The following is a 25,883-nucleotide window of genomic DNA, read 5'->3' on the forward strand; positions in this document are numbered from 1 at the left end:
GGAGGCCGCCACCCATGACTCGGACCCGACTCCCTCACCTACTCCATCCACTCCGCCGGCTCCCAGGAGCCAGAACGAGCCACTCGGGCAACCCCCCTCCTCACCTCCGAACTCTTCTCCCACTCAACCTGACCATGTCCCACCTGCCTCTCAGGGTAAGATGGATCTGCCTATTTCTTTTCTAGACTCTCTCCGTTCCCACTGCCAAGCAGAACTCTCTGCTCACACACTCCCCCCTTCTCTGCTAGAACGAGGGGGTTGTTGGTACAGAGACTCAAAACTGTATGTGCCTAAGGGGTTACGAAGAGAAGTCCTGCAACTAGCTCATGGAGCCAAAACTGTGGGGCACTTTGGATTTCTGAAAACGCTCCACTTATTATGCAGACAATTTTGGTGGGCAGGCATGCGTGCCGACGTGGACTCGTTCATCCGCATTTGCCCAGTCTGTGCCACTGTCAAACGATCCCAAGGGAAGCCCCCTGGACTATTGCAACCGTTAGAAGTCCCTTCTAGACCCTGGGAAGTAATTGCTATGGATTTCATGACTGATTTCCCTCTCAGTGAGGGAAAAACAGTTTTGTGGGTTATTACCGACTTGTTTTCTAAACAGGTGCATCTTGTTCCGTGCGCTGGTATTCCCTCCGCCCCAAAGCTGGCCCGCCTCTTTGTGTCACATCTTCCGACTACATTCGTTTCCGCGCAAGATTGTGAGCAACCGCTGAAGTAGTTATGTTGCCAAATTTTGGAAGGCTTTCCTCAAACTGGTCGGGGTGGAACAGGGTCTCTCTAGTGCTTTCCACCCCCAAACTGATGGACAAACTGAACGTGTTAATGCTATGTTGGAATGTTACCTCCGTTGCTATGTGAATTATCACCAAGACGATTGGGTTGGGCTGTTGCCTTTTGCTGAGTATGCTTATAACAATGCTGTATATCAATCCACAGGTTTCAGCCCGTTTCAGACTGTATATGGCCAGGACTTCAGCCCTATTGGCCATATCGATGTTTCGGGGGAGAAGGGTGGCAAAGATGTGGCAACTTGGGTGGATGCAATTCACTCCACCTGGCCCTGGCTAGTAAAAAATCTTGAACGAGCTAAACGTAAATACAAGGCTCAAGCTGACAAACACCGGTCTCCTAGCCGAGACTTTAAAGTGGGCGAGTTAGTCAATCTGTCCACCAAAAACCTCCGGTCCACCCGTCCATGTAACAAACTCAGTGCCAAATACGTGGGTCCCTATCCCATTTCTCGGATCATTAACCCAGTGACTGTAGAGCTCTCCCTTCCAAAAACTCTGAGACACATCCATCCAGTCTTCCATGTGAGCCTGTTAAAACCTCATGTTGCCTCCCCGGAGTGGCAACCTGACCCTTCCGGAGCAGCCGGTGATGGGGGGGGGGAAGGAGCATTTCGAAGTCGCCAAGATCCTGGACTCCCGTATTCGTCACGGCTCCCTCCAATATCTGGTTCGTTGGAAGCACTTCCCCCCTGCATATGACGAATGGGTTCGGTCAAGTGATGTCTCCGCCCCGCACCTGGTGCGCGCCTTCCATACCGCCTACCCCCACAAGCCGACCCCCTGGCAGGACGGGAGGGGGCCCTAAGGGGAGCAGAATGTCAGGCCTGCTCTCTGCGTTTAGGGATAGCTGTGGTTTCACACAGATGCTCTGCTGTGCTCAAGGATTGTTTTCCTATCGCATTCCTCTTAGGCTTTGAAGCTCGTGGGAGACTAGTCCGTTGGACTGAGGGGTTACCATGCCAACCTGTACTATCATGATATGACCTATTCCCCCATATATTCCGTTGTATGTCCCTTTTGCTCCATTCCTGCCTTTTTACTTTTGCAAGCTCTGAATGCCTGCATGATCTCCATTAAAGTCAACTCTTATTTGGACTACCTGTCTGTGAGTGTTGCTTGTGGGAGTGCTTTGGGAACAAGTGCTTACAGTTGTATTATATTCCCTTACCTTGATGACTGGCTAGTGGTGGCCCATTCGCAATCTGAATTGTCCACAAAAGTGGACTTGATTCTGTCCACACTACATTAATTGGGTCTTTTAGTTAATTTTGAGAGGTCCAAATTGATTCCTGCCCAAATCCAAACATTCATTGGTGCGCGTTTAGATGCCTTCCTCCCCCCTCAAAGAGCCAGTGCCATTAAGGGGATGGTGACAAGATTTACGAAGAAAAGATTTCAGACAGCCCACACTATACAGAAGCTGTTGGGCCTCATGGCTTCCACCACGGCTGTGGTGGAATTTTCCAGGCTTCGTATGCACCCACTCCAAAACTGGTTTCTTCGAGTATTCAAACTCAATGTTGACCCACAATACAAATGTCAAACCATTCCCAGATACGTAATCGCTTCCCTACAGTGGTGGGTTCATGACACCAACATCTTGGCAGGTGTACCTTTTCATAAACCATCTCCTTTTTTTTATTGTTTCTTTTTATACAAATTTTAAATATATATTTCTTATTCTGCATACATTGTTTATATAACATATTTTTCTCATTCCCTTCCATCCCTCCCATCCCCCTCCCTAACCCCACTCCTTCTCTATATTTTTTAGTCTCTTAACCCCAGCCACGGGCACAAAGTCTGGATCTTCCACCGAATGTCTTTTCTTCCTTCCGTTGATATCCATTCTAAATAGGTCTTCCATCTACTCGTGATTTCCCTGCTCTTGTCTTCCCATGAAGTCTTCTGGCGCATCATCTCGACAATATCCGACTGTATAAATTCAAACAAATAGTTGTGCCAGATTTCTATAGTCCATTTACTTTTATCCTTCCAACCCAGAGCTATTACTGCTTTGCTTGCTAATAACATAGCCTTGAATATGGCCTGATCCCTCTTGTTTACCCCTGAGTTCCCTGTTGTGCTCATTAACATTAGGTTAAAATCTATGGTTAAAGATACTTTACATTTTCTCCTTATAATTTCTAGTATTTGTGTCCAAAAGACCCTAACCTCTGGGCATTCCCACCACATGTGGGAGAACCAACCCAGATTGTCTACAGTGCCAACACATGGGGCTTAGTCCTGGAAACATATTCGCTAATTGCGCTGGTGTTTTATACCATTTTGTAAAAAAAAATATGTTCCAATTCATTGAATTTAATCACTTTTATTTCCTCTAGTCCTTTCATAATTTTACCTGCTGTGATTTCTGATATCTGACCTTCCTTACTCCAAGTTTTTTGTAAATATGTTATTGTCTTATCCTTATTTGAGATCATTTTTCCTGTAGATTTTTCCTGCCAATCCTTGTTTTGATTTTTGCATTTCTTTATATATTTCTTCCATTGGTTCCTCTGACCATATTTCCCCTTTTTCGTTAATAATTTTAACCCTTCTATAAAGGCCTGTTGTTTTTAGCCAATGTTGTTTGCCTATCTCTTCTACTATCTCCTGTAAAGGTTTTAGGGTTCTTCCTCTGTACATATCTCCCAGTCTATAATATCCTTTTGACCTTAGGGTTTCCCACCATTTACTTTCTCTCATTTCAGTATGCATAGTCTCTAGCGGAGCCCATCTTGAAGTCCTTCCTAGCCATAAAGGTTGCCATTTATTCCATACCTCTAGTGCTGTACGTCTGGGACCTATAGTTAATTTTAAATCTTTACTTAAGACTTTTGACAAAATGCCAAATCTACCTATGTCACTATTAATCTTATTTTCAAATCTAACCCATTTCTGGTCACTTTCTTCTCCTATCTCTAATAATGACTTTAATTGAAATGCGGCGTAGTAGCTATTCAGATCCGGGGTACCCCAACCCAATTCTGATCTAAGGCTATATACCAACCTTTTTTGAGTTCTACATTTTTTCCTATCGAATATCCACCCTCTTATCATTCTATTTTTTTTGTACTGATTCCTAGTGGTATCGTCTGAAATAAATACATTAATTTAGGCACCCAGAACATTTTAGTACTTCTAATTCTAGAGGAAATTCCTAAAGTTTTTTTTCTCCATCTTTTCATTTCCTTCTCTATCTTTCTCCATACCTTATTATAATGTACCTCTGATATTCTATTAATATTCTTTTGTAATATTATACCTAAGTATTTAAACTTTTTAGCTCTCAGTCCTATATTTGTAATTTTATTAATCTCTTTTTTTCATCCCTTCATAAACCATCTCCTAACAGGTTCCTGTTCACTGACGCTTCCCTCTCGGGGTGGGGGGCTCACTGTGGTAACCTGACCTCCCAGGGTGTTTAGTCTACTGTAGATTCTACACTTCACATCAATCTACTTGAACTTCGTGCCATCCGTTTCGCTCTGTCTTCGTTTACAGGACACCTGGACGGGCGGCACATTCAGATTGCCACAGACAGCTCCACCGCCCTGTATTACTTAAACAAACAGGGCGGCACAGGGTCCATTTCGCTCTCCAAGGAGGAGCGACATTTGAGAGTGGGCCATCAATCACAACGCCACCTTAGTGGCGATTCACATTGCAGGCAAGAACAACACGTTAGCGGATGCCCTGAGTCGATTTCCCAACCAGGCACACGAAAATGTCCTTGGCAGCGATTGCCTCACTCAACTGTTCGGACAATGGGGTTACCCACAGGTAGACCTGTTTGCGACGCACCTCAATGCAGTGTGTCCCACCTTTTACTCGAGGGCGGGAACCGGCCCGGGTTCGAAGGGGGATGCCTTTCAGATACTCTGGAACGGAACCCTCTTTTATATTTTTCCACAGTTCCCTCTGATTCAGAAGGTCCTAGCCAAGGTAATCCAAGACAAGACAGATGCCACCCTTGTCACTTCTTTTTGGCCCAGGAGGTCCTGGTTCGCAGTGCTCATGTCACTTGCGTGGGGGAACTACATTCTTCTCCCGAAAGACCCCTCCCACTCCCCTCCAGACCTTCAACTAGCAGCCTGGAGAGTGCTACCCCAGGGCAGTGGTCGGACAGGGTAGCTAGGGTCCTCCTTCACTCTCTAAAGTCTTCCATGCGTCGTTCCTACGACGCAAAGTGGAAACGTTTTTCTGATTGGGCTAAAAGCATGAATGTTTCGCCAATTACCTGCCCACTGTCTGTTGTGTTTGAATATCTGTTATTCCTTAAAGATGAGGGTCTATCTAATTCCTCCATTAAATTTTATTTGGCCGCAATATCGGCTTTTCACCCAGTTATTGACTCTTTTTCAGTTTTTTCTCATCCCCTTTCCAAAAGGTTTTTAAAAGGGCTCACTAATTTGTATCCTCCCGTTACCCCTCCTGTTCCTCAATGGAGTCTCTCCTTAGTCCTGTCACAGCTCATGAGACCTCCGTTTGAGCTGTTAGCCACCTGTGAATTGGCTCTACTTTCATTTAAGGCGGTATTTCTGGTCGCAATTACTTCAGCACGGAGGGTGAGTGACTTATCAGCACTCTCGCACTCCCCTCCTTATACTAGGTTCCATTCGGATAGGGTGGTTCTCAGGCCAAAGGTTTCCTTTCAGCCTAAGGTAGTCTCAGCGTTCCACCTGTCACAGGACATTGTCCTCCCGGTTTTTCCCCCCCATCCATCCTCAGATCCTGATAGGGCCTTACATTCCCTCGATGTCAGGAGAGCCCTCCTTTTTTATATCCAACGGTCTCAGTCCTTTCGTAAGGATGATAACCTTTTTGTTTGCTTCGGAGGAAGCCGTAGAGGTTATCGTGCTTCTCCTCAGACTTTGTCGAGGTGGATCACATCTACTATCAAGCTCGCCTACGATCTTGCTCACCAAGAATGCCCATCTATGATCAAGGCACATTCCACCAGGGCGTATGCGGCTTCTATAGCCTTTTCGTCAAGAATAGACCTCCGGGATATCTGTAAAGCTGCCACCTGGTCCACTCCCTCTACGTTTATGAAACACTACGCTATGGATGTGGATTCAGCGAGAGATGCAGCTGTAGGACATGCAGTGCTGCAGTCCTTGTTCCAGTGAATGTCCCGCACCCACCATCCGGGTAAGCGAGCTCGCTATTCTCCCAATGTGGGACTGCATAGAAGCCATTCAGATGAAAAACAGAGTTTCACTTACCTGTAACTGTTGTTCATCTGATGGTTCTTCTATGCAGTAACACATTCCCTCCCTCCTTCCCTGCTGCGGGACCGTTCCTTAGTCTAAGCGATTGGTTCCGTGGCGGCAGGTTGGAGAACTGGAGGGAAGAGTGCCCCCTCCTCCTTGGGTCATGTGACCGAGGGGCGGGGAGATTGTATGCCCCAAGGGGAGGGGAGCACTCTTTTAGATTTTGCTAGAAGCTGACAAATCTTATCCGTGGCTGGCCTGCGCCTGCGCAGTCCAGTGTGTTACTGCATAGAAGAACCATCAGATGAACAAGTTACAGGTAAGTGAAACTCTGTTTTTTACCGGTATGGGTATTCGGCTTATTTTGGGTTTACCCCCCAAAGAAACCAGGCAAAATAAACCCAGACCCTAAATTTACCGATTCCCCCCCCCCCACAACCCTACATAATATGTAACAAAGCTGTGTGCCCTTGAACTGAGCCTTTGTGTTCAGGAAATGTATCTTGTTTATGTGGCAACATTCAACCTAAACCATCACCCACCTTATATCTAGCAAAACAGCCAGTATGGTAGAATAGTTAGTTTTAGGCTAGGACCTGAGAAATTCACTTTCAAATCCCCACTCTGCCACAGACTCTTACTGAGTGACCTTGGGCCAGCCACACACTCAGCCTAACCTTCCTCACAGAGTTGTTCTAAAGGTAAAATGGAGGAAAGGAGAACAATGTAACCTGATTTGGGTCTCCAGTGTGGAGAAAGGCATGTTATAAATGACGTGAATAAACACATAAAACAATTACTATTTCTATAGGCAAACTGTTGTACTCCCTAATTTTTGGTTTAGGAAATATTTCTTAATTTCCAAACCCTAAAGAGGCACTGCGTGGCCATGGACGGATACCCACAGAGCAAAACTGAGCCCACCAAGCTTGGATCATGTATTTAGATCACACCACAGCAGTCTTGCACCCAGGGTTGCCAGCTCCGGGTTGGGAAATATTTGGAGATTTTGGGGGTGGAGCCTGAGGAGGGTGGGGTTTGGAGAGGGGAGGGACCTCAATGCCATAGAGTCCAATGTCCAAAGCAGCAATTTTCTCCAGGGGAACTGATTCTCTGTCACTTGGAGATCAGTTGTAATAGCAGATCTCCAGCCACCACCTGGAGGTTGGCAGCCCTACTTGAGCATGAGACCCGTGTGTGCCTGCCACTCTGCTCAGTCAAGATGACAGGAATATGGGAAGAGTACTGGCAAATTAAACACCTGTATGAGTGTGTGCCAACTCCGAGTTGGGAAATTCCTGGAGAAAGGTGGGGCCTGGGGAAGGCAGGGACCTCAGTGGTATATAATGCCATAAAGGCCATCCTCCAAAGCAGCCACTGTCTCCAGGGTAACTGATCTTTATAGTCTGGAGATCAGTTGTGATTCTGGGAGTTATTGTAGTCCCTCCTGGAGGTTGGCAACCCTTGACTGTGCATGCATGCTGAGGGAGGAGGTGGGGTTCTGTTGTGCCCTTCACACAACTTTCAGCAGGTGCTGTGCCTGCACAGGGAAGGACAGTGGTGTTAATGCTTTCTGCTCCCTGGTTCTAGGGAAATTCTGAAGGAGTTATTCAGAAGTACTTCACTCCCACCACTGTAAATGGCTAATGCAGCGAGGGCGACTGCTCTTCCAAGCAAAGTACCCATGCCTTAACCTATGCCTGACTTTATGAATGAAAATGGGTAACAGGAGTTATTTTCCAGCCAGTGAGAGCTTTGTTCCTGATCGATACATTTTTTTCATCATGAGATATTCATGGGAAGGGTTATTGTTATGTAAGGAAACACGGCAATATTTTATTGGACTTTATGGAGGGATAGGTTTTATTGTTGTTTGGTATTTTAATCATGTACTGCAAGCTGCCTTCAGCCAGGACATATGTTGCTAATGAACCAGGATATACATGTTTTGATTAAATATAAATAAAAAAAACCCAAAGTGATTATTAAATTATTTACATAGAACCATCAACAAACACGGCTGGAGCCTTAGCTGAGGACTGCCGTCCAACCGTACACACCGTCGCTCAAGCCTCACTCCCATGCAGGCGTCTCAGTGACTAGGGTTGCCAGGTCCCTCTTCGCCACCAGCGGGAGGTTTTTGGGGCGGAGCCTGAGGAGGGCGGGGTTTGGGGGAGGGGGGGGGACTTCAACTCCATAGAGTCCAATGGCCAAAGCGGCCTTTTTTTCTCCAGGGGAACTGATCTCTATCGGCTGGAGACCAGTTGTAATAGCGGGAGATCTCCAGCTAGTCCCTGGAGGTTGGCAACCCTCCTATTTGCCAGTGGAGATTTTACGGGTCCTTTCTCTGCATCTCTACGGCAGAAGCCCCTCAGAGCCCCAGAGAGACAGGAGAAGGTCCAGAGGGAACCCTGAAAGCCCCCCCCCCGACCCCCAGGGAGCTTTCTGACGAGGGACTTTGCTCTTGGGACATCTCTGGCGTCGTAGGCTAGGAGGCATAAAAATTCTTACCCTTAAAATCAAAGAGTCTCCAGCCAGTTCCGCTTTGGACTGGAGGGATACTGTGGACGGTGGCTCGTGTCTTTCTCTCTCTCTCGGGAGGACGCGACTAAGTTTTATACCATCCCCTTTTCCCGTCGCGTAGAGAAAATGGAAACCACGGAAGCCGCCTGTGCCGCCTCACGGGAATCGCAGCTGCCCTCAGCAGGCCGCGTCTTGAAAACAAGCCTGATCGGCAGCAGCGCCGCTCCGCCAACGCCTGGGAGAAAACAGGCCGCCGCCGGCCGCCCCCCCCCCCCCCGCGAAGGGGTCTTACTTGGTTTCTCCCAAGATGGCGGCAGAGCGGACCTAACGGAAACGGGAACCGAAGAATGGCAATGCGGGGAATGGTAGAAAAGAGCAGGAGCGCCTCAAAGACGAACAGGAATATGAGCTCGTGCCCTGCCAGAAAACATTTCTGTTCGTCTCTGAGGCGCTCCTGCTCTTTTCTGCTACTGCAGACAGACTAACACGGCGACCCACGGGGAATACGGGGAATGAAAGGCCTAACCGGAACCGGAAGTGCGTGGGCGAGGCTGAGCGGGCGTGCTGTGCGTGCGTGTGAGAGAGAAGTTCGTTTTTTTGGGGGGGGTGAGAATCGTAACGGTCGCGCTGTCCGTTTCGTGGCGCCATGGTAAGCCGGGGGGGGGGGGGTGGCGGCCTTTGAGTCGCGCTCTCGGGAGGGCTGGAGCTTCTGTGCTGGAATTTCTCCCTTCGTGGACACGGGGGGGGGGGGCGGAGAACACCTCTCACGCCGGCCCTTTTTTAAAATGAATTTTGCAGGGGGGGGGATGCTCTGTACCAGTGGGGAGGGGGGGGGCTGGCGGGGGACGCTACCTCTTCATGACCGCGGTGGCATTTGTAGTAGTAGTAGTTATAACAGTGCTCTCAGTGGACTTAGGGATGCCAGCCTCCGGGTGGGGCCTGGAGATTCCCCGGAATTACAGCTCCCCAGACGACAAAGATCCTTTTCCCCCTGGAGAAAACGGACACTCTGGAGGGTGGGCTCTGGCATTGTGCCCCGCTGAGGTTCCTGCCCTCCCCAGGCTCCATCCACAGATCTCCAGGAGCATCCCAACCTGGATCTGTCAACCTTCGTGTGTAAAGCATGTACACATGCTCTTGTAACAACGGCCCGGTAAGGCTGGCGAGTAGCCATATTCCTGTATGGGGGTGCGGGAGAGTCCACCTAATGAGTTCACGGCGGAGGCAAGAGCTTAACTTGGCGCTGCTGAATTCATAGATCAGTCCCTTAACTGCAGCTACCGAAATCCAGTTTTTCGGGGGACCAAAATTCCACATTGCCTGTATGTCGGCTGTTACATGGGAGTGATTCTGGGAAGTCAGTTGCAGCTTTCTGCTGAGTGTATCCATACAGTGAGGAACCCCCTCCCCCCCCCCGGTGTTGATCAGCTGGCCAGGAGGGGGGGATTTACAGGCAGCAAAAGAAGGCCTAGTCCTGTGTTGCCAGCAGCAAGGCGATGTCATTTCTGGCATGCACTGAAAGTGATGTCATCACATCACCAGTGATGCAGAGACACTCTGGTATTTGTGCAACAACTCTATGGTAAAACTCCTTTTTACCATATAGTTGTTGCCCAAATACCAGTGCATCACAGATAACGCAGTGCCATAACTTCTGGTGAACGCCGGAAGTGACGTTGCCATGATTTTGGTCTAGGCTTCTCTCTGTTCCTGGTAAGCCCCTCCCTCCCGCTGGTTGCCAGGGGGTACCTGGCAACACTAGACTTTATTCTAATTAGTATTGTACGGGAAGCTTGTGATGTAATATGGATCTTACTGGTTCCCCTTGCCACAAATGAGTAGACCTCCTTAGGCCCCTGTTAAAGGATGTTGTTGTGCCTTATGTAGCATGCCCTTGGTGAAGCCTGTGACTGCCATCCATTGCTGCTTTGTGTAGTGGTCAGACTCCGGCATGGACAGCAGCACGACATGAAACTTAGTTGTTTTGTTGTCACCAAAGACTTCTTGCTGTATAGTGGAGTTAGCATAAATTCTAGTGGGAAAAGTATTGGCTTAATACAGGAAAGACGGAGTTGATGCTGGTTGGGAAAGCAAAAGTCTTGGGTTGATATTGATCTACCATGCCAAGAGGGAGTTGCTTGGGGTGCTGTTGGACCTGGTCTTGGTGTTGTTGTTAGAGACATCTTCTTTCAACTACAAACTAGCTTGTAAACAGACCCCTTGTTTGGACTCTGCCCACATGGCCACAGTGTTCCACACTACTGTTGTCTCCAAGTTGGACTACTGTATTGTGCTGTACATGGGGCTGCCTTTGAAGATGGCTCAGAAACTTCAACTGATACAAAATGTGGTGGCAAGACTTTTGTCCCGTGCCAGCCGCTCAGAACACAGAACTCTGGTGCTGTGCCAACTTCACTGGTTACTTCTTCTGTGTTCAATTCAGAGTGCCTTTAGAACCTTTCATGATCTGGGGCCCTCATGTTTATTGGTCTGCATCGCCTTACATGCTCCCAAGAGCCAGCTATGCTCCTCAGACAGCCTTCTTCTCAAACTGTCTTAAGCCTGTCCATATGGCAACAGTTATGTCACGAGCTTTCTCATTGGTAGCTCTAGTCTTTGGAATGGCCTATAGTCATGTTGGCGAACCTATGGCACGCGTGCCAAGTCTGGCACGCCGAGCCCTCTCTGTGGGCACATGCGGGGGCGGCGAGGGCTTTGAAGGGAGCACGGAGCCCTTCAAAGCCCTCCCCCTTCCCTGGACTCCCCTCTGGCCAGCTGGGCAGCGGGGGCTTTGAAGGGCTCTTCCCTGGACTCCCCGCCGCCCCCCCCCTTGCCGAGCTGGGAGGAAACCTCAGTATTCACGTTAAATTGCTGTGTTGGCACTTTGCGATAAATAAGTGGGTTTTGGGTTGCAGTTTGGGCACTCAGTCTCTAAAAGGTTCGCCATCACTGGCCTATAGAGTACAGGGGACACCTTCACTTCCTGCGTTTAGGAAGGCATGCAAGACAGTTTTGTTTCAGAAATATTTTGGTTGTGCCTTTTCTGTACTCTAGATAACTCAGCAGAGTCTCAAGCACAGTCCATATGTTTTGATTTAAAAGGTATATATTTTGATAACAGAAATTTGAAGTAACTCTCTTTTGGCTTGCAGCCTCACAGGCGGAAGAAACCATTCATAGAGAAGAAAAATGCTGTAACGTTTCATTTAGTACACAGAAGTCAGAAGGACCCTTTGACAGCAGATGAAACTGCACCCCAGAGAATTCTTTTGCGTACACAAAAGGTAACTGTAGAATGTATAATTCAGAGGATTAGTTCAATAGTTGGTTTCTACTTCTCTATTTTGAAGGGTTGTGCTAGGGTAAGACTTGTCTGAGAATGTATTCATTTCTTATACCTTCTGTGGGGGGGGTTTCAGTTTGCCATAATATATTGTTCTTGATTGTTTAAGGCCCAAAGGGGCTTAGTTGTACCTGTCTAGTTGTGGAATCCTTTTGAGTTCCATCAGCTCTGCCACAAGAGTGGTGAGGAGCGCTAACTGTGTCTAGCCTGTTTCTCTTGAAAGACTGCCTTTGGATTGACTCTTTTTGCAAATAACTGCAATCCCTAGTGATCTAACTGCAAGTTAATAATGCTGGACAAATTTGCTAATTTTTTTTTAAAATAGGGAAATGATGAAAAGCGGAGAGACGAACAGAGAAAATACGGAATATTCTTTGATGATGACTATGACTACTTGCAGCATCTCAAAGAAGCTGCTGAAACCTCTGAGCTTGTTCCATCAAGCATCCAAAGTCAACAAGGCAGGGTTATAGTGACCACAGAAGGGGAAGTCGAAGAGGAAATTCAACGCATTCCAGTAACTACAGGAGCAGTGGTAATCTTATTATTCCTGTTTTGTGCCTTTCTCATATGACCATCCAGCAAACAAATCAAACCAAAACAAGAAACAGGCTAGAACTAAATGTTAGAACTAAATGTGTAAAATTTCCTGAAAACTTGTAACATAAATGCTTAAAAATGTCTGCTGATTTTTTCACCATTTGTTCAGCTAGACTAATGGCTATCTGATTTTGATCTACTGTTAACATATGAACAACATAGAATCATAGAGTTGGAAGGGACCACCAGGGTCATCAAGTCCAACCTCCTGCACAATGCAGGAAATTCACAACTACCTCCCCCCCACACACCTCTAGTGACCAGAAAATGGCCAAGATGCCCTCCCTCTCATCATCTGCTAAGGTCACAGAATCAGCATTGCTGACAGATGACCATCTAACCTCTTCTTAAAAACCTCCAGGGAAGGAGAGCTTACCACCTCCCGAGGAAGCCTGTTCCACTGAGGAACCACTCTAACTGTTAGAAAATTCTTCCTAATGTCTAGACGGAAACTCTTTTGATTTAATTTCAACCCGTTGGTTCTGGTCCGACCTTCTGGGGCAACAGAAAACAACTCGGCACCGTCCTCTATATGACAGCACCTCAAGTACTTGAACATGGTTATCATATCCCCTCTCAGTCTTCTCCTCTTCAGGCTAAACATACCCAGCTCCTTCAACCTTTCCTCATAGGACTTGGTCTCCAGACCCCTCACCATCTTTGTTGCCCTCCTCTGGACCCGTTCCAGCTTGTCTACATCTTTCTTAAATTGTGGTGCCCAAAACTGAACACAGTACTCTAGTTGAGGTATAACCAGAGCAGAGCAAAGCGATACCATCACTTCGCGTGATCTGGACACTATACTTCTGTTGATGCAGCCCAAGACTGCATTTGCCTTTTTAGCTACTGCATCACACTGCTGACTCATGTTCAGTGTTCGGTCTACTAAGACCCCAAAATCCTTTTCCCACACACTACAGCTCAGACAAGTCTCCCCCATCCTCTAATTATGCATTTGATTTTTCCTACCAAAATGCAGAACTTTACATTTTATTAGTTCTAGCCCACTTCTCCAGCCTGTCAAGATCATCCTGCATCTTGGCTCTGTCTTCTACCGTATTTGCTACCCCTTCCAATTTAGTATCATCTGCAAATTTAATAAGCATCCCCTCTATTCCTTCATCCAAATCATTTATAAAGATGTTGAACAACACAGGGCCCAGCACAGATCCCTGAGGAACTCCACTAGTCACTTCTCTCCAAGTGGATGAGGAACCATTAACTAGCACTCTTTGGGTTCTGTATAATTAATTACTAATATTTGTTATCTTCTGTTTTGTTTTGTTTCTGTTCCATTTTTCTATAGAGGGCCTTACTAACAGATTTAATGGGGAAATTATTTGACACCTATATGGAAGTTTGGGGGCTCAAAGGGAGATCGTTGCTAAACACTGATGCAGTTGACTGGTTCAGGATCACTAGTAGAATTCAACATTAATATCTGAGTGTTTATTTAGCACTTTCTTCACACTTGTTTGGTTCTTTGTTATCAGTGAGAGGTTAAAAGGAAAGTGGTAATGCATACACATGAACACAGTTACCGTATATACTCGCGTATAAGCCGAGTTTTTCAGCCCAAAAAAAGGGCTGAAAAAGCCGGCCTCGGCTTATACGCGGGTCAATACGGTAGAGGGGGGAGAGAGGAGGGAGGGGGGAACTTACCGCCGCCATATTTCCTCTGCCGGGAGAGGCTTCCAGAGCCTCCCTGCGGCCGCGGGGAGGGCGCTCGGCCGCCCCCGCCGCCTTCTCCCGGCCGGGAGAGGCCTCTAGAGGCCCTCTGCGGCCGTGGGGAGGGCGCTCGGCCGCCCCCGCCGCCTTCTCCCGGCCGGGAGAGGCCTCTAGAGGCCCTCTGCGGCCGCGGGGAGGGCGCTTGGCCGCCCCCGCCGCCTTCTCCCGGCCGGGAGGGGCCTTCAAAGCCTCCCTGCGGCCGCGGGGAGGGCGCTCGGCCGCCCCCGCCGCCTTCTCCCGGCCGGGAGAGGCCTCTAGAGGCCCTCTGCGGCCGCGGGGAGGGTGCTCGGCCGCCCCCGCCGCCTTCTCCCGGCCAGGAGGGGCCTTCAAAGCCTCCCTGCGGCCGCGGGGAGGGCGCTCGGCCGCCCCCGCCGCCTTCTCCCGGCCGGGAGAGGCCTCTAGAGGCCCTCTGCGGCCGCGGGGAGGGCGCTCCGCCACCCCCGCCGGGCCGCACCACTTCCCGCCGCCAGGAGCGGCCTGGGGGGGGGGGCCTCCTGCAGCTGCAGGAAGGCCACCCCCGCCGGATCTGCCGCTTCCCACCGCCAGGAGCCCAGAAGGTAAGTCTGCGGGGGGGGGGAGGGGTTATAAGCCGACCCTCGGCTTATACGTGGGTGCCTAATTTTTCCCCATTTTGGGGGTAAAATTAGGCACCTCGGCTTATACGCGGGTCGGCTTATACACGGGTATATACGGTACACACATAACTAATGAAACAGATGTACTAAGATAAAGATTCAAGTGAAATTTAAATCTATACAGCATGTCTTACAGGAGCTTTCCTGGCTGCTTATACATGGAAGATGAAAAAATGGGGAGGCAGCTGCAGAGGTGTGTGAGAGAAAAGAGGGATATAAATTTAAATTACGAAAATTAAATAAGTTCAACCCCCTGCATAATGCAGGAAATTCACAAGTGCCTCCCCCCTACTCACACCCTTGGTGACCCTGCTGTATGCTCAGAGGCATAGAGGCATTTCCTCATGTCCTGAAAACCGTGTCCTCTTTCTCAGTGGTCCCATACAAATCAGTGCTGCTTCTGCTGGTTTTGTCTTTTCTCTTTGAGGAGGGAGAAAAAGAGTTCTTCAGGCCTCTTTGGCTGGCACATTGATGGGTAACAATTAGCAAGGTCTTTTTTTGAAGTAATCTTGTCAAGTGAATACATATGCATCTATTCCAGGATATGTATGCAGGATCCTGAATTGTTTCCTGTCTTACTTGCAGACCAAAGCACTAGGAAAAGCTTTATATTGAATAACTTCTTACACAGACACTTCTCTCTGAAAGACACCAGCATTTGCACACTGGTTCTTAAATTTCAGTACAAAGAAATGGGTATCAACTGCATTGCACCTATTCTTAAAAAGCCAAAGATCTATTTTTCAGAGGGTTTTGTCTCTTGAGAATTATGTTAAAGGAAAGGCTGGTATTTCTTTAATGCTTTTTTTTTCAGGCTCCCGCTCTAAATTTGCCCTCATCAGTGTTTGCGTCAGAATTTGAAGAGGATGTTGGACTATTAAATAAAGCTGCTCCTGTTTCAGGTACTAAATTTAAGCTGTCTTATTTCCACATGATCTGTTCTTAGAGAATATATTGTTGCAGAACATCTGCATGACCAGATAAAATGGAGGTAATCTGGTTTGGAAAGTTGATTTTTTTAAAAGAGAGTTTGGATGCCCTTGTCCTGGATGGAGTGGGGTTGGCTTTTGCAGAGTGGGTGAAGAGTTTGGGGGTGCCCATGGACCCATCTTTGTTGTTTGTTATCGTGGCCAAGAATATCTTCTGTTATCTGCATTTGTCTGCCAACTCTCCTTTCTTACTCAACCAACTGGCCATGCTGATCCATGCTTTGGTAACCTCTTTGATTACTATAATGCATTCTACACTGGGCTGCCCTTGCAGCCAACCCCGAAACTGCAGCTGGTTTAGAATTCAGCAGCCCTATTTATTGTTGGGGACTAGTTGATGAGATCTCTCCAGTCTTAAAACAGCTACATTTGCTGCCAGTATTTCTGAATTCAGTTCAGTGTGCTGATTATGGCCTTTACAGCCCTTCACAGCCTGGGGCTCAGATGTCTGTTTCTTCCCATATGTCCCCGTGTGCTAGTTGCAGTCCTCATGTTGCTACCTGCTGGGTGTTCCTCCACTTACAACAACTCACCTGACATCAGCCAGCACACTTTTCCATTGTAGCTTCCGCTTTGTGAAAGAGGAGGGTCTCTGCAAAGGTGAGGGGGGTACCATCTCGAGAAATTTTCAGCAGGCTCTGCAAGGGCCATGCTACTTACCAGGGCTTCTAATGGGTTAGACCGCAGGCCGATTTAGGGGGAAGTTTACTTTATTCTGCATGTTTGAAATCATACTTTGTAAGCCACCTTGAGCTACAAGGAAAGGGGGGGATGTAAATATTTTAAATACATAAATGACTGTGAAAAACTAAAGGGACACAAGCTTAAGTAGCTCATTTTGTTTTCAAGATACATAGGAATTTCTTCAGTCTCCCTCCACTGTTGAATTGGTATCAGCCATGACTCACACAAACAGTGAATGTTAGCAATAAAATGGTTTGAAGGCTTTAACTTTATTAATGTGTGATTTCATCTTTCATTAGGGCCCAGGCTGGATTTTGACCCCGACATTGTTGCTGCACTTGATGATGATTTTGATTTTGACAATCCAGATAATCTTCTTGAAGATGACTTCGTTTTAAATGCTAATAAACCTGGGAGCACAGAGCAGAAAGAGAAAGGCTATTGGTAATGGAATGGAAATATGTTACTGCATTGTTTATTAATTGTAGTGGGGAGAAAAGAGGGAAACCCTGCTACTAGGTGAAACAATAATGATGTCTAATTCTTAGGTGACAGTGACCACTTGCAAATCTGGGTTCAATCTCCTTAGATTTTCAGTCATGCCAAAATTACCTCACTTGCACTTGTCCATCTACGAAACAGGAAAACAATGGTTTGTCAAGCGACTGACTTCATCACTTTAGTGGTGTAAGAAAAGTGCCATATACCCCAGATAGCTTATGTGTTGTTTTTATTGCTGTTCACAGGGAATCTAAATTTGGAGATGAAGATGAATGGGAGGACATGGAGGAAGAGGAGATGGATGGAAAGAACATTCGTAGTGATGGAGAGTATGATTCTGAGGGTCCTTTGTCAGACGGCAGTGAAATTGGAGGAGAGATGAAAGAATTTCTTTTCATGCAAGAAGAGACCAAGAGCCGTTTCACAGAATATTCTATGACCTCTGCAGTAATAAAAAGGAATGAACAGTTGACCCTTCTGGATGAGAGATTTGAGAAGGTGAGGAAATAATTTTGGCAAACTTTGGAGTATCCTTGTAAGCTACTACTCATCTTGAACTTATTTCTTCTAATGATCCCAGGATATAAATTGCAGGGTACAAGACACCACAGTTTGTTAATTATCATACTTTATTTACTTCATTTATACCCACCTTTCTCCCAAATGGGAACCCAAAGTGGCTTATGTCACTCTTTTCTATTTTATCATCACAACAACCCTGTGAGGTAGATAAGGGTGTGTGTTTGTGACTGGCCAAAGGTCACCCAGGAAGCCTCAATAGCACAGCAGGGATTTGAACCTGGGTCTCCTAGATTCTAGTCTGACACTGACCACTATATCATGCTGGCTATTATACAGCTGCTGTTTTCAAAACTATTTTTTTCACTGTTTACATTTGTTACTATGAAATGTGGAGACAATGAAGATATTGTGTGGTTATTTACAGCTAATATATGTAAACAAGGACGGGTTTCCCTATACCTTCCTTCTGTCATCATCCGGGAAAGTTTGTGGATCCCTGACTATAGAAGTCGGTGAGCTGCAGTGTTTGGATGGAAGACCACCAAGGAAGTCTAGGGTTGCTATGCAGAGGCAGGCAATAGCAAACTACCCCTGAAAATCTCTTTCCTTGAACACCCTAGGGGATTGCCTTAAGTTACATGTACTGATTAGTAGATCAACAATTTCATAGTTGAATTATATGCCATCAGGTCCTAGAGAATTACTGGTTTTAACTTCCTCAGTAAGTCTAGAACTTCATCTGTTGTCACCTCAGTTCTTCAGACTTCCTTCCTGAAAATAGTCACTGTGGCCTGGGTACATGACCCACATTTTCCACAGCGAAAACAGATGCACAGAATTAATTTAGCTTTTCTTCTAATTTTTCTTCCCATCTTCCTTTAGCAATCCTTTTATTCCTTGGTCATCCAAAGGCGCAACTGCTTCTCTGGCTGGTTTCCTACTTCAGATATATTTAAAGAAATTCTTATTGATTAACCAGATTTAAAGAAAATCTCATTGATTAACCAGATTTTTCCAGAAGATATAATAACCTTATTTCACCATTGTTTGACAACAAGTTATTTCCTATGGGATCAAGAATTTTATGAACAGATTGATGGAGTAGCTATGGGAAGTCCACTCAGTCCAGTAATAGCAAACTTTTACATGGAATATTTTGAAAAGACAGCATTAGAATCGGCACCTTACAAACCTACAGTCTGGTTCAGGTTTGTAGATGATACATTTACTATTTGGAGCCATGGTGAAGAAAAATTAATGGACTTTCTAAACCATCTTAATAATATCCATCCAAACATTCAGTTTACCATGGAAAAGGAAATTGAGGGTAAACTCCCATTTCTTGATACCCTTGTCATCCGTAAAACAAACTCTCAGTTAGGTCACAAGGTCTACCGGAAATCAACTCACACAGATCGCTACTTACACAAAAACTCCAACCACCACCCCCGACAGAAAAGAGGAATAATCAAAACATTAATGGACCGTGCAAGACGAATCTATGAACCACAGTTTCTCAAGGAAGAAACTAATCATCTAAATCACGCACTGCTAGCAAACGGCTATTCCAAGAATGAAATCAGAAGGGCCATTAAACCAAACAAAAATCAGAAAACTCAGGAAAAACAGTCTCCCTTAGGAAAGGTATTCTTGCCATTTATTGAAGGAGTCACTGATAGGATGGAGAAACTTTTGAAAAAACATAACCTACAAACAGTGTTTAAACCCACCAAGAAAATACAACAAATGCTACGATCAGCAAAAGACAAAAGAGACCCCCTCACCTCTGCAGGAGTATATCGTATACCTTGCAGCTGTGGAGAAGTTTACATCGGGACCACAAAACGCAGCATACAAACAAGGATAAAAGAACATGAAAGATACTGCAGACTTGGCCAACCTGAGAAATCAGCAGTGGCTGAACATGGACTGACACAAACAGGACACAGGGTCTTATTCCAAGACACTGAAAGACTGGACAATTCTACCAACTATTTTGTCAGATTGCACAGAGAAGCCATTGACATTCATAAACATCAGCACAACTTTAACAGAAAAGAAGAGAGTTTAAGAATGAATAAGGCTTGGCTTCCTGTCCTAAAAACCTCCAGACTAACAAAGACTATAGTCAACAATAGTCATGGAGATTAGCTTTGGACTTCACACATTAACAGATCACTTCAGGATACAATGGTTCCATATTAACATACCACACCGTCATTAGCACATTATCTTGATACTTACAGGACAATGATTAGCACATTACTTTTGCAGGACAATGACTCAGCTCAAACCCAACCCCTTTCTGACTATATCTTCCTACACACTTGACACTGAGAGACACTGTCCTTCAGTGTTACTACTCTGAAGATGCCTGCCACAGTTGCTGGCGAAACGTCAGGAAAGAAAATTCCAAGACCACGGTTACACAGCCCGGATAACCTACAAGAACCAATGAACTCTGACCGTGAAAGCCTTCGACAATATTTTGAAATTCTTATTGTTTGTCTCGATGCTTTTAGCAGTTAGCTCCTCTTATTCCTTTTTGCATTCCTTCTTTTGCCACACATTGTGCTCCCTTCTGTTCACTTCATTGGGCCAGACCTTCCACTTTAAAGAGGAAACTTTTTGTATTGTATGGCTTCCATGACTTGGGTCATTAACCATGTAGGCATCCTTTTAGACTTGGCAGTATATTTCTTAACCTGGGGAATGCATTCTATCTGGGTTTCAGTTATAGTGCATAGGGTTGCAACTGAGAGATACGCCAAAAAAAGGGGGCGTTCCTGAGCCGAAACAGCTCAGGAGGCTGACTAATGTCGGCTCCGGCAGCCAGAGGCTGGCGGGAGGCTGTGGCGACAGCCAGGCCCAGTGCTGCTGCAGCGGGGACCAGCGGCCGGGCCTGCACACCGGCGCAGGGGCCACTCACGCTGGCATGCACCTTCCGGGCGCCAGCGTTGTGGGCCCCTGTGCCAGCAGAAGCCTTCATCGTCCTCCTAAGGGCTTTGGGCGCACCCACTGGCGTGCCTCAGGAATGGGCTGTTAGTGTAGTTTTAAATAGCTTCCAAGCATCCTTTAGGGATTTGCCTCTTGAGATTCCCTTTCAGCTTCCTTCTCACTAGTCCCCTCATTTTTAAAAAAAATCCCCTGTTTTGAAATCAAATATTAGTTTTTTGGACTTCAGGGGGAAATTTCCTTTGACATTAATGCTGAAAAGAAGAAGAGATGGTTTTTATATGCCAATTTTCTCTACCTTTTTTAAAGGAGAATCAAACTGACTTACAGTCTTCTTCCCTTCCCCTCCCCACAACAGACACCTTGTGAGGTAGGTGAGGCTGAGATATCTTGAAGAGAACAGTGACTAGCCCAAGATCACCTAGCTGGCTTCATGTGGAGGAGTGGGGAATCAAACCTGGTTCACCAGATTAGAGTCCACTGCTCCTAACCACTACACCACGCTGCATGGCCATTGTTCCCAACAGTGACCCTGTCTTGAGCCCCACTTAGAACCAAGTCCAAGATCACTACCCCTCTGGTTGGCTCTGTGACCAACTGTTCCAGTGCACAGTCATTTCTGTTGTCTAGGAATCTCAGTACTACAGCAGGATTTGAGCACATGTTTACCTAGTCAATGTGAGGGTAGTTGAAGTCACCCAGTATCACAACATTATCTGCGTTAGTCACCTCCCTTTTTTTCTTCTCCACTTTGAGATTATTCTCAAGGGTTTGATTAAGTGGGTGATAGTACTCCATTTAAATGTACCCCCCATTTATATGTAAATTTTAAGACCCAGTATCTCCAGCTATATTGCTTCTGTTGGGGAATTAATGTTAGTCTGCAGTACAGTATAGATCAGGAGTCCTGTGGCACTTCAAAGACTGAACAAGATTTATTCCAGCTTTGGTCAAGTCAGAGCTCATCCACAGAGATGCACTAGAGTGTAAATCCATCAGGCTGATTTAGGGGGAGGGGGAATTTCACAAACACTGGTTCAAAACAGGATCCAATCCAAAAGTAATCAGTTCACTCACAATGGGCAAAGGCACCCTAACTGTTAGGAAAACTGTGCATCCTAGTGCAGGATGAAATAAGAAAATACAATAGGAAGTCACAGAAGTAATCTTGAAGTACTTAACATCTGTAGGGGGTGGATATACAAAATATCGTTCACATCTCAGACATTTTTTTATAAGCAGGCAGGAGGTTTGGTGCCTTCAAAACAGATGGAGCTCATCCAGCTAACCAGACTTGTAAAATCCAACCAAGATACACATACTTAATCTAGTAGTGATTAATTCTTGTTGTATTCATGTTAATGCTGTGCTTTTCATTTTTAGTTTTTCGAACAGTTTGACGATGATGAAATTGGAGCATTAGATAATGCAGAACTGGAAGGCTTCATTCAGAGTGACAGTGCTCGGCTACAGGAAGTCTTGAATGACTACTACAAAGAGAAAGCAAAGGAGTATGTAGAAGGTTCTTGCTTTTTAGTAATTCACTCGATTAGGTTTAATTCCCAATATGCATGGATTTGTGGATCTCAAAGAGCTCCTCACGCAATCTGTACATGTGATTTGATTCTAGGCTTGCTTGCCACATTGGGTATCAGGAGTGCTATAGTTCTCAGGTCTGTTATATCTATCACTGCGTTCCCAGATACATTGACTCAAGTCCCTAAGCATACCCAGTAGTAACTGGGTTTCTCAAATAACATGTATTTTTATAGATGCTGGTGACCTTTGTTGTCTTTGCCGTCAAAGATGAAGCAACAAAGTAGGGATTGGTTAGAACTATTTGCCAATGATATATTGCTAGGTGGAAAGGTTCTAATATCTAGATATATCTGAGTTATAGGCTATTATTTTAAGCTCATTTGAAACAAGCATATTTTACTGTGGCTTGAATGTGGAGAGGAAAGTACACTCTTCCAAAACAATATGCATTCTGTGCCCTTGTGCTGTATATATACCTACTGTAATCACTATAAAATCTGTTTCTGATTTACAGGTTATGTTATAAATAGGGGATAGTTCATTTTTAAGTCGAATCATAATTCAATTAAAGTCTCCATGTGCCTTTTGTGTGTGTGTTCCTTTATAAGCTGTGTGAAACCAGATGACCTTGAAATTGGGGAGGATTCAGAGCTGCTCCTGAATAAGACAATAGAAGAAGCAGATGAAGAAGAAGAGGAAATTGTAACTTTAATTACAGTGGAACCCAAAGAAAAATGGGACTGTGAATCTATTTTAAGTGAGTGTTGAGAGTTATGTATTTTTCCCCAAATTGGTAAACAATGCAAGATTATGATGCTGCTCTTGTTCAGAGCAAAAGAGTTATTATGATTTTTTATACTGTTTCTGCTGTGGTGTTTGTATCTGACAGGTACTTGCTTTCATTATCAAGGCAAGTCTTTGATGGATTAACAGCATGTAAAGTTTTGCAATAGGGTATTAGAATTTATAGCAATCCTTTATAATTTGGGGACGGGAAATCCGTGAATGGTCACACTTACATGTTTTTTTCTCATTCAGGTACCTATTCAAACTTATACAATCATCCAAAACTTATTGAAGTTCCACAAAAGGTAAATTAGATTTTCATTCTATTCCATGTTAAACTTGCATGGTGGATGTGATTAGTTTATAGAGAGAGGGAGGGGGAGAGATATTGAAGTGTTTAAAGTATTTTGGGAGAACAAAGGAGGTTTTTTAGATTCATTTGTCACTGGCTCCAGAATAACTGATCAACACTGGCTACTGTGTCCTTTGTTTTCTATTGCAGCATCACATATTCTCATTCAGATTGAAAGCACACATAGTTTTATAACCACTGTTCCTAGAAAACTGTTGCTAAAGTGATTTCACACCATAGCAAATAGTAATCATGGGCATTGCTTCAATAAATCGTTTTATCTTTTTGTGGAATGACTGATACTATCCTACTTTGCAACTGACCAATTTTTTTCAGCAAGTTTTGTTTTGTTTGAACATTTGTTTGAACAATTGTTTTGTTTGAACATTTGATTTGACCATTAAGCCCTATAGTTTTTGTTGGATTTATTTTTGGATCTGACAAATGAATTTGGGTTGGGCAACTGAATAGTTCCTCTGAGAAAACCTGTAAACTTCTTAAGTTGATGGGTTACACATGAAATGGAGAAGTATCACGTTGGCAAAGTAAGCAGGCTCTTGTGTATGTTTGTTGTTGTTTTAAGCCGAAACCAATCAGAGTGTCCAATAAGACTGGAATCCCGCTGGATGTTTTGCCTAAAAGAGGACTTACAGCTAAGCAGACTGAGTGCATGCAGATGATTAATGACAGTGACCTGCCAAGAGTATCAACACAACCACGTCCCAAAACTGAAAGCAAAGAGGATCACAAAGCCCGAAAACAAGCTATCAAAGAAGAACGCAAAGTAACTTTATTTTGCTTTTTAGTAATGAATATCAGTACAAAACTGCTGTTTTTGAACAAGGTTATTTAATTTAAATTTTGACGGTAGAATAGGGGGAAATGTTGGAAGTCAAGAACTGGAATATGCAGGAAGGGTCGTAGGGTACTGCTGACCTCTAGATGTTGCCCATCCTTATGTGCCATTTTTCTAGCACAAGCACAGCAAAGAGAACAATAGAGCAGATATTGTGTGCTCTGTACCTGCTGGGTAATGGTTGTGGAAGATGTGTTAGCATTGGTGTGTTGTATTTGCTATAATCTTTATGGAAGGTATTTAAATGAGCCAGTCCAACTCATTAAAAGTTGAATTATGCCAGTTTTCTATGCACACGGCTATCAATATACCAATTTCTCTGTACAGGAACGCAGGATAGAGAAGAAAGCAAACAAGTTGACCTTCAAACATGAGAAATCAAGACAACAGAGAGAGCTGCTCAACCTGCAACAGAACATTCAAGGGCTGAAATTGTCATAATCAGATTAACTGCTTCCTACAAAGGACGTTAAACACCTTGTTCTTTGCTGGTATCTCTGAAACGGCTACTTCCCTCATCTTCAGTCTGTCCTGACACAGAATAGTATCTTCTAGCAAAATTGTGACTTGATATTCATTACAAAATAGTGCAGACTCCACATAAAGAAGTATCTGGCAGAGATGACAGGGCTCTTTCTATTTGAAAAAGCTGTATTATTGGATTATTCTGGTGCTGTATGCAGCTGTATTGTAACACAATCTGGCAGAACCACAATTCCAGAAGAACCAAAAATACCATTAGAAGCTGGGACAACTACTGGTTTTAACAACGTAACACATAAAATCACATGAATTATTGTGCATTCTCACTCCTGAGAAGAGGAAGTCGTATGCTGATTTACAGTGCAATCCTATGTGGAATCATTCTAAGCCCTTTGATTGCATTTGGGCATAGAATGGAATTGTATGGTTAACCTCATAATTTGTCTATAATAAAGATACACACTTATAAGTTATTTATATAGTATAGTAAATGGTCAAAGGGCTCAAAGACTATTATATAAATAAAAAATTGAGTAAGAAAAACCATTTATGCTGTTCTGAGGTTCTTGGAGAACAGGTGGAATAAAAATGTGATGGGTTGATAGAAGTTTAAAAATTGACATTTAATTTCTTAATCCAGTATCAATCATTTTTCAGCATTTGCAACAGTGTATTTCCTTCCCTGGTTATACTGTTTTTGACAGAGTGAAAAGTGGCTCTAGAACTTTTTCCTCTTATGACATTGTTTACTACTATACAAGTGGCACAGCCTCCAAAGGACAGCCAGCTACTTACAGTTTGCTTTCTGTACACAAAAAGCACCCTTGGGGAAAAACAACTCCTGAAATCTATGCATTTTGCCATTGGCCCCCATGAAATGCTCTTGATGTTTTAGTACTGTGAAACGCAATGACTTCTGCCACCTGAAATGAAAATTGTCTAGGACTTTTCTATCCCAAGATACATTGGAATTTGGCTTGGGGTAGAAATGACACCCCAAATGCGATATGTGTAAGGGTTTGTTTTTAGAGGGTTAAATGTAATTGTTTGGCTGCAATTTTTACAATAATATTGCTGTCATATTTTTCCCATGGAAATTGTGCCAGCTATTTAGTGAATTTAGTGAATTTCACTAAATTTTAGTGAAGTAAAATATTCTTTCTAACATGTTTTGTCTTATTTGAGTATGCTACAAATTCAAATTGTTTTCAAGACATGGTTGGATAATTTAATTGCTTTAAATCATCTAAAGCCAGGGGTGACCACCCCATCTCATGGCATTGATAGTGCATTTTTCCTTTGTGCATTAATAAGATTAAGAGTAAATGTGCAGTCCAACCCAAGTTGGTAACTTTTAGCTTGCCTGGT

At 44.8% G+C, this 25,883-nt stretch overlaps 1 protein-coding gene across 1 annotated transcript in view; it reads left to right on the top strand.

The window, feature by feature from the left end:
- The window catches only part of LTV1 (LTV1 ribosome biogenesis factor), a 33,083-nt gene extending 8,594 nt beyond the window's left edge, over positions 1-24,489 (top strand). Inside the window, exons 4-14 of the mRNA XM_056852581.1 lie at positions 4,308-4,426; positions 11,695-11,826; positions 12,211-12,402; positions 15,663-15,750; positions 16,821-16,965; positions 17,268-17,520; positions 21,883-22,010; positions 22,647-22,795; positions 23,077-23,129; positions 23,760-23,960; positions 24,360-24,489. Coding sequence (XP_056708559.1) covers positions 4,308-4,426; positions 11,695-11,826; positions 12,211-12,402; positions 15,663-15,750; positions 16,821-16,965; positions 17,268-17,520; positions 21,883-22,010; positions 22,647-22,795; positions 23,077-23,129; positions 23,760-23,960; positions 24,360-24,473 — 1,574 coding nt within the window. The 3' untranslated portion in view covers positions 24,474-24,489. The remainder of the gene's footprint in view (positions 1-4,307; positions 4,427-11,694; positions 11,827-12,210; positions 12,403-15,662; positions 15,751-16,820; positions 16,966-17,267; positions 17,521-21,882; positions 22,011-22,646; positions 22,796-23,076; positions 23,130-23,759; positions 23,961-24,359) is intronic.
- The last annotated feature ends 1,394 nt before the right edge of the window (positions 24,490-25,883 follow it).

This window comes from Euleptes europaea, chromosome 7, assembly GCF_029931775.1.
Source record: "Euleptes europaea isolate rEulEur1 chromosome 7, rEulEur1.hap1, whole genome shotgun sequence".
Lineage (NCBI taxonomy): Eukaryota > Metazoa > Chordata > Lepidosauria > Squamata > Sphaerodactylidae > Euleptes > Euleptes europaea.